Here is a 7,983-nt window from a genome sequence, read left to right as displayed (position 1 = left end):
AGTAAATGGGATTTTTGGCCGAGTCTGTCTGGTTTGGTCTGAATCTTATTGAATTTTATAATTTCAAAATGAGTTTGCGAAATTAGAATATGTGAATAGGAAGACAGAAAAGACTTGCAAAATAAAAATCTGAACAGTGATTTCCGAAACAGCAATTTCTATGTGCTGCCTTTGATCCATTATTGCAAAATTTAAAAGAACATGCAGAAAAAAATACAGTAACAAGAATCAAATGGAGAAAAGTAGAGAAACTAAAAGCAAGAATAAAATCACGAGGAATCTGACTGTGTTATGGGAACGATGATATATGATTAATGGAGAAATCTTCCTGTGAACCCTGTAATTTGAAATTTCCTTTCTGAAACACATGCAACTACAATGCTCAGTACATCAAAATGAACAATTTCTTAATTGACATATGAAATTTACAAAATAGATGCCACAGGAAAGGCATGAAGCAAAATCAAACGTCATAATTTGGCTAACTGAATTTTTCTTTCAAAATTAACTGTAGATGAGTAAATATATGCCAATGGAACAAACGAAACTTGCCAACTCAAAGCTCAAAAAGCAGGGGCAGTCTTCTTTATGACGAGACTCCTGCCTCAACACATTTATAGCACGTAGCATTCGCTTCACACGAGTCTCCAAAACTTACCGAACCCGAACCTCCATCTTGTGACCTGAACCCATCTTCTGGTAATGATCCCTTCCTCACTTCCTATAGCGTTTCCTTCCAAGCCTTTGAGACTATGGAATTGATCAACATTCTGAACTCCAGATTCAACGAATTGAGGATCAGGCAAGTTGTCAGAAGGTCTAGATCTGCCAGATTCTGGAAGATGAAATGCCAAAACATCGTTGTGTCCTACATTACAAGATGATGATGTATTTGTATGGAATTCAAATTCAATTTGATTGCCACAAGACCGGCCAATTTCTTGGATCCTATACCGTTTTCCTGGCTCCACCTTACTTAAAAGATCACTGACAACAGTTTCAGAAGAGACTTGAAGTGAATGAGAGGACTGTCCCATCTGACAACCAACCCCAGTAATCGCTTTACTTTTGCTATCTAGTTCCAAACGGCTTCTTTTATGCCTATGCGGCACTACCTTCTCACCCTGTACAAAAGAGGCACATCTGATGTTTTGCAGGGTTGAGAGAGCAGAAGACGTATAATTTTTTCAATATTCAAGAAAGAAAAAGAAAAATAGCAGGCCTTTAGAGACCCAGAAAGCAATATATATTTTCAGAGTCTCAAAAAGTACATTTATCTACAATAGAGCAGTATTTGGGTAAGAAGAGTTTACGAACGAAATTTTATCATAACATAAAGGGCAAATCTAATTCAGTTAAAGCACAAATAACAGGGACTTGATACTAGTACAAACAGTCCTGTGATGGAAGGGTACACAAAGCAAACATAGAGCAGATGAAAATAACTCATTCTCCTGACCTCAAATTTGCGGGTGGCCTTGATATGCTTCCTTACAGAAGCCGCAATATTCTCCAACAGCATTCCACAATCCCTAAAATACCAACATTTTAGGAGGTTGTCAAAAGTCCATTGTAATGGCAAATTTGTACAAAAGGAGGAAATTTTTATTGAATAATTAATAGCTAAGCAAGCTTGAGAAATTAATGGAATTTTACCCTTCAAATTTAAAGCCGAACATATAAGAAACCCTGTGGAGTGTGGCTCTCCATTTCTCAATATATTCACTGTCAACTGTTTGATGGAGCTTGTGCAAAGCTGCGGAATACAATCCAACTTCATTTTCCCTTTTCATCCGCAAGTCGTTAGGTTGAACTCCACAAAAGATGGGGATAATGGGAGCCCCACTTTCTTCTGCTAAACTAAGCTCACTCAAACACCAAACAGATTCTGCATAATTCTCTGAAAAAATAGCAATATGAACAGAGGCCGTGCTGATAGCTTGGTAGATTTTGTGGGGTATAGCTTCACCGTGTTCCATTTCTTTATTGTCGAGGAAGACCTTGAGCTTTCTGTTACTGAGGTTGTGGTAGACAAGACTGGCAATTGTATCCTTCACGTCCTTTCCCCGATGATTTATGAATACATCGTATTTAATGCCCGGTATTGCTTTTGAGTGGAAAACTGCAGATCTTGTCAATTCGGCAAAAGGAATTTTGTCAGTCATAGGCAAAGCGCCCTTGATGTCCTCAGCCTCGGGAAAAGAGCCCTTACAATATATCATGCTAAGCCGTGATCAAATTTGCAGAATGACCTGAAATTTCATATGAAGGCAGTCTAATGAAATAAAATTGTAATACTTCAATTACTACTGTTTAGAACTAGAAAATGAAACTATGGCACTTCGTTTAATAATTTCCATAACCCCAGAAAACTCTATAAAGAATAAAATGTTCAAATTAATTACAATTCCATAACTCTTAATGAAAACATTTTTAGATTAATGGACGCATAAGCACCTTAATAAAACTATGTTTTCCTGACTAACAATAGAACTCTTTTACAAGTTCCTTGCCTTGTTGCCTAAAAAGCGTGTCCAGCAGCATTTGCACTGTTTTTGCACTATTTTAAAACTACATTACAGAAAAAGATTCAGAAAAACATTACTACCACGCATTGAAATTTAGAAAGAAAACAAAGTAAACAGTGTTAACACATTTCTTTTGATTACTTGTACAAAGATTCAGTCTTGATTATTTTACGGTTAATTTCTATAAATAATTAATTTCATTATTGGGATTCCTGTAATACTAAGGCTGGATCAGATAGACATCAAATGGAAAACACTATTTACCAGTATGATTCAACTCAATTTCAACAGGGAAGGTTAAGGCGACCCAGGTTTTTCCAATGGCAGTAGAGCCTTAAGAGATTGGCAATAGGTAACTACTTTTGTCTTATACCCTTCGCATTGGCATTGACACTGATAAAGGCGGAGCAATTTTTGTTCTGTAACGGAAGTTGACAGATAATTTTTGGCGCCGAACTGAGTCCATTTTAATGTAACTGGCAATTCGTTGAGACAAATTGTTGGGAGAGTGAAAAAAGGAAAAACCTTATATGATTGGGCAACTAAGAGGCCTCTAAGTACAGGGGAAAGTGGAAAAAAATCCATTAAACTAGAACTATCAACGAAATGAAAAGATATTCGCAAATAAAGAGACATAAGTTATAAGAAAGAAAGAAAGTACAAAATATAAATACAAAACAAGATAGAGTAAAATTTAGTAGCAAATATATGAAGGGAAGAGTGGCTAGATTAGCTACAGATTGTAGTTATACGAGTTGCAGATAAAGAGCTTGAATGGAATTTTCTTAGTTATACGAGTTGCAGATAAAGAGCTTGAATGGAATTTTCTTACTTCTTTACTGCTCTTGATCCTCAGCCTCTGCTTCTTCACAATGCATCCACTTCCTTGGCCGTGCACTGGAACAGAGCCAGCTCGCTGCGTTGATATAAGCCGAGTGTTTAACTAGTAATGCAAGTCCAACACCGATAAATAGACGAACTTGTTCACAGCAGTGCGGCGTGTGCGGACGGTGGGATGGGGAGGTCGTGGCGGGTGGGGCCTGGTAATGTCTGTGGCGAAGAAAGTTAAAAGATAATTCGATTCTGTATCTTCCACCCGGAGAGATATAAAACCAAATAAGCTAGAGATGGAATCTTTAATGCTTTGATTTTAAATCAAAGCGGTTTGTCAAAGGTAACGGCAACAGAGTGAGATGCACGTGCAGATAAGCTATGGATTTGGTTAAGGATGTGGTGGGTCTGCGCTTCTCCATGTGGTGAAAGGAAGAAGTGAAAATCATGAGGGCGGGGGGTTTGTGGAGAGAATGCAGTCGCTTTCAAATATGGGGAACGTCAATAGCCATTGCCAATAAAGGGCATTGCCTAGAGGAATCACGTTGCAAGCGACGGGGCATCAATTACACGTTAAAATCAAAGAAGCTCGTATAAAGTTCCTAATAAAATAATGTTGAAAAATAATGTAGAAGTAAATCAGAGGATAGATTTAGTGAATGGCAAGCGACGGGGCATCAATTACACGTTAAAATCAAAGAAGCTCGTATAAAGTTCCTAATAAAATAATGTAGAAGTAAATCAGAGGATAGATTTAGTTAATGGCGCGGTGGGGTCTGCTGGTCATCCTTGCGGTGGAAAGGAGGAAGTCAAAATAGGGGCGGTGTACGTGGAAGTTGGAGAGAATGCGTAGACGTCGCCATCCCTCTCAAATATCGGGAACGTCGACAATTACACGTAAGTTTGACCGTGTTCGATAATGCCAACTCTTCTGTGTTTCGGCGCCCAAACGGCTCCGCATAAAATGTGTAGAAAAACTTGACGGTCGACAGTCTCTCAAGCAAAGTTTCCATGACATTATTTACCTCCTCAAAATTGACCGTCATATTTATCATCAAAGGATTTGTTCGCGTCCCCCTTACGACTTGACATCGTTTGTTGTTTGTTTCGTTTCAATACTAGTTTCTAAGGTGTGCGTGGCTGGTTTCAAAGTACGCTTGTTCTAGATGATATGTAGTCACGTAAATGTGAAGGAAACTAAAGTCATAATTTTAATTTTTTTTTTAAGGATGTGTAATATTTTTTATATTATTATGTGATAAATATATAAGTAATTAGTTTAAATTAAATGAATTAGGTTGAATAGTTAGTGATGTTATCTTCTTTAATTATGTCATTTATCAAGTTTTATATTGTTAAAAGTATGATACATAAAAGATGAGGTTGGATCATGAGTGTCTTTGATACAATTGATATTGTTTAGTCTTTCGCTCTCGATCAAAAAGATATTAGCATATAGTTATGCTTCCATTTGCATCTAGGCTAGGGGTGGAGAATCATAATATACAACACTTTGTCTTGAGTGGAAAGGAGAAATGGGCTCTCCATAGAGCAAAGGACATATGCCTTTATTTATTTAGTCACTTTCGTTTGTTGTTTGTTTCGTTTCAATACTAGTTTCTAAGGTGTGCGTGGCTGGTTTCAAAGTACGCTTGTTCTAGATGATATGTAGTCACGTAAATGTGAAGGAAACTAAAGTCATAATTTTAATTTTTTTTTTAAGGATGTGTAATATTTTTTATATTATTATGTGATAAATATATAAGTAATTAGTTTAAATTAAATGAATTAGGTTGAATAGTTAGTGATGTTATCTTCTTTAATTATGTCATTTATCAAGTTTTATATTGTTAAAAGTATGATACATAAAAGATGAGGTTGGATCATGAGTGTCTTTGATACAATTGATATTGTTTAGTCTTTCGCTCTCGATCAAAAAGATATTAGCATATAGTTATGCTTCCATTTGCATCTAGGCTAGGGGTGGAGAATCATAATATACAACACTTTGTCTTGAGTGGAAAGGAGAAATGGGCTCTCCATAGAGCAAAGGACATATGCCTTTATTTATTTAGTCACTTTCTTTCAACTATAGAAAGGGGTACAATGTTTTTTATGTTTGCTTTTTACCAAATCAAACATCTTGTTACCACTTCCTATCACTACCACTTCTTAGACATCTTGCTTAGGAAAATCCATCTCAATGCAACTTATTATCCATTCAAATTCTTTTTTGAAACATTTTATAGTATGATTGGAGTTTGAACTCACATTTTGAAGGTATGAGGTGATCCCACAATAACATTTTCCACTTTTTGGTCCAAATGAAAATGTGATGTGAACAAGGAAAGTTTTAGGTTTTGTGTGAAAATTCTAAATATATTATTTTAAAAATTAAAAAATCATGTTTTTTTTAATTACTTGCCCCACCCCCCTCCCCCCCCCCCCCTTTTTTTTTCCAGTGATTGATATTTATTTTTAAAAAATCATGAAAAAAAAGATATTACATATTATGCTTTTAAAATTTTCTACTCAAGGCCTACAATATTGCAATTTCATTTCACTATGACTTAGTTCCATGTTCCAACCCTTGCTTCACAATAAATAATTTCTCTAAAGATTCTATGAACAACAATGGGATGACATCTTCAAGACCTTGTCATGAAGAATGAACGTAGTATCTTCATTCCATGAAGGATTTTTAATGTGGAACATTACTAAATTAAAAAAGTCTTTGTTTGAAGCTACCAATCATTCAAAGATCATGAAACATTTAATAATTAAAAAATGTGTTGCAATTTTTGGTACATTCAAATATTTATCTTCATTGGAAGGTGTTTTGGAAATTTTGACACTTGGGCTCATTTTTTCCCCATCCCACAATTGGGACACTATTGTGGGATTAGCCTATGGTGATCTTTGTTTACACGAGAATTAGAATAGGCACCTCGAGAAGTATATATCGACGTATTTTATATATATTATTAATTTATATATGCTAGTAGCAGTCACGACATAAGACAAAAAACAACACATAAATTAAATTTTTATAGTATTACATTATTGGATTATTAAATATAATAATATTAATATTAAAATATTTAATAATAATGTTTTTTTTTGGTAAGTTAATAGCTACTAATGTGCATCACTCGTTATATTGATATGAAAAAAGCTTACATTCAACATTATGTATCAATGTTTATCATAAAAGTATTTTAACCCTATCACCTCTATACTTCTAAGGCAAAGCCTAGTGCATCACTACATACGAAATGCCACCATTATCACAAAATGGTTGCCAAGATTGTATATACTACCTTCTTTTCTATTTCTCCATAGACATAACCACATTGTCATTATCATATAGCATATATTGTAGTGTCCCTCCTAGACCCACATTTTTTATTTATGCATTGATGGACTTATTTAGACATATGGTTGATGTTTTGATGATTACATATGACTATCTTTATCTCATACAATATTGATGATGCTAGATACTTTATTTGGACATATGCTATTAGATGATTCATGTGGATGATTGATACATTTTATACTATATTGATAATGGACCTATATTTGATTGTTTATATGTGCTCATTATTCATGATGAATCATATTGCTTATGGGATTTTGATGATATCTTGGCTATACTAACCCTATTCTATGATCATGATGATTAATTTGATATTATGGTGTATGTGATTGTCTTCTAGTGTATTCATGATTAGAGACGATGTCATATCACTCATTGCATGCATGATAGGATGTTGTGATTTTCTGTCACTTGCTTGATCATTTATGAGGTATATATGTTGTATATGTGTCGTATTGTGTTTGGTGGTAGTTGCAGGTTTGCAGGTACTGGACATCGACTCCACTTGGTCTTACAGGTTTTGAGCGTGTCCTATCCCAAAGGCAAGTTGTTGGAGATGACATGTGTTTCCCTCTCATACACTAGGCTTAGTGGTTCACTTTGTCAATTGTGTTGTGGTGTAAGTTGGTGGTTAAAGTCTTGTGTCAGTTTTTGACCCTTTGTCGGGTTGCTTGAGGTGATGTGAGCATGTGTTTAGTATTTAATTAATAATTGGTTAATGTAATTTATTAATATTTAAATTAATTTATTATATTGTATGGGTATTTAATTGTTCAGATTATTTATTATTGAAGTTTTATAGTTATTTACGTTGGCTTGATTAATGTTATTGAGTTTGATTTATTGTCTAAATTGATTATTTGATATTTAATTTATTGTTGAGATTTTATAATTATTAAATTGAGATTAATTTATTAATTTATTTGATTTATTGCTCAATTGATTATTTAATTATTTATTTATTGTTCATGTTTTATTATTGATTTGATTTTATATTTTATTATGAATTTCTATTTATTTGGCTTTCACCCATTTAATTAATTAATTTAATTATTATTGGGTTTGATTTATTATTTGCTTATTTGTGTTTATACTATTATTATCTTGTTACTATTGATAGTTGGATGTTATATAGTTACCTACCCCTTATTTTTATTGGTTGATTGTGAGTGGGGTAAGTAAATAATATTGTTAAATAATAGTTACCTCGTTTTCACGCATGGTAGGTATAATTTATAGTTTATT

General features: G+C 34.1%; 1 protein-coding gene across 2 annotated transcripts; it reads right to left on the bottom strand.

Annotated features, from left to right (window-relative positions):
* Positions 1-306: 306 nt before the first annotated feature.
* Positions 307-3,907, bottom strand: LOC131042749 (disease resistance protein RML1A). Of its 2 annotated transcripts, XM_059218814.1 has the most exons (4): positions 3,361-3,907; positions 1,657-2,252; positions 1,460-1,532; positions 307-1,124 (listed from the first exon to the last, which is right to left on the bottom strand). In XM_059218814.1, exons 2-4 carry the CDS (start codon positions 2,220-2,222, stop codon positions 636-638), a joined length of 1,128 nt encoding a protein of 375 aa, XP_059074797.1. In that variant the 5' UTR covers positions 2,223-2,252; positions 3,361-3,907; the 3' UTR covers positions 307-635. The 2 variants fall into 2 exon arrangements, with proteins under 2 accessions (XP_059074797.1, XP_059074801.1); XM_059218818.1 differs by lacking the exon at positions 3,361-3,907 and having other exon boundaries at positions 1,657-2,326.
* Between the last annotated feature and the right edge of the window lie 4,076 nt (positions 3,908-7,983).

The sequence above is a fragment of the Cryptomeria japonica genome, chromosome 1 (genome assembly GCF_030272615.1).
Source record: "Cryptomeria japonica chromosome 1, Sugi_1.0, whole genome shotgun sequence".
NCBI classification, from domain to species: domain Eukaryota; kingdom Viridiplantae; phylum Streptophyta; class Pinopsida; order Cupressales; family Cupressaceae; genus Cryptomeria; species Cryptomeria japonica.
Note: the sequence above shows the minus strand (reverse complement) of the source record. Positions and strands in the feature narration are given on the sequence as shown.

Coding starts and splice junctions, on each gene's coding strand:
- LOC131042749 (XM_059218814.1), bottom strand. CDS start 2,222: ATGATATATTGTAAGGGCTCTTTTCCCGAGGCTGAGGACATCAAGGGC. Junction 1,533..1,656: donor TTCGGCTTTAAATTTGAAGG/GTAAAATTCCAT, acceptor TTGGTATTTTAG/GGATTGTGGAATGCTGTTGG. Junction 1,125..1,459: donor AGGCCACCCGCAAATTTGAG/GTCAGGAGAATG, acceptor TCTTTTGTACAG/GGTGAGAAGGTAGTGCCGCA.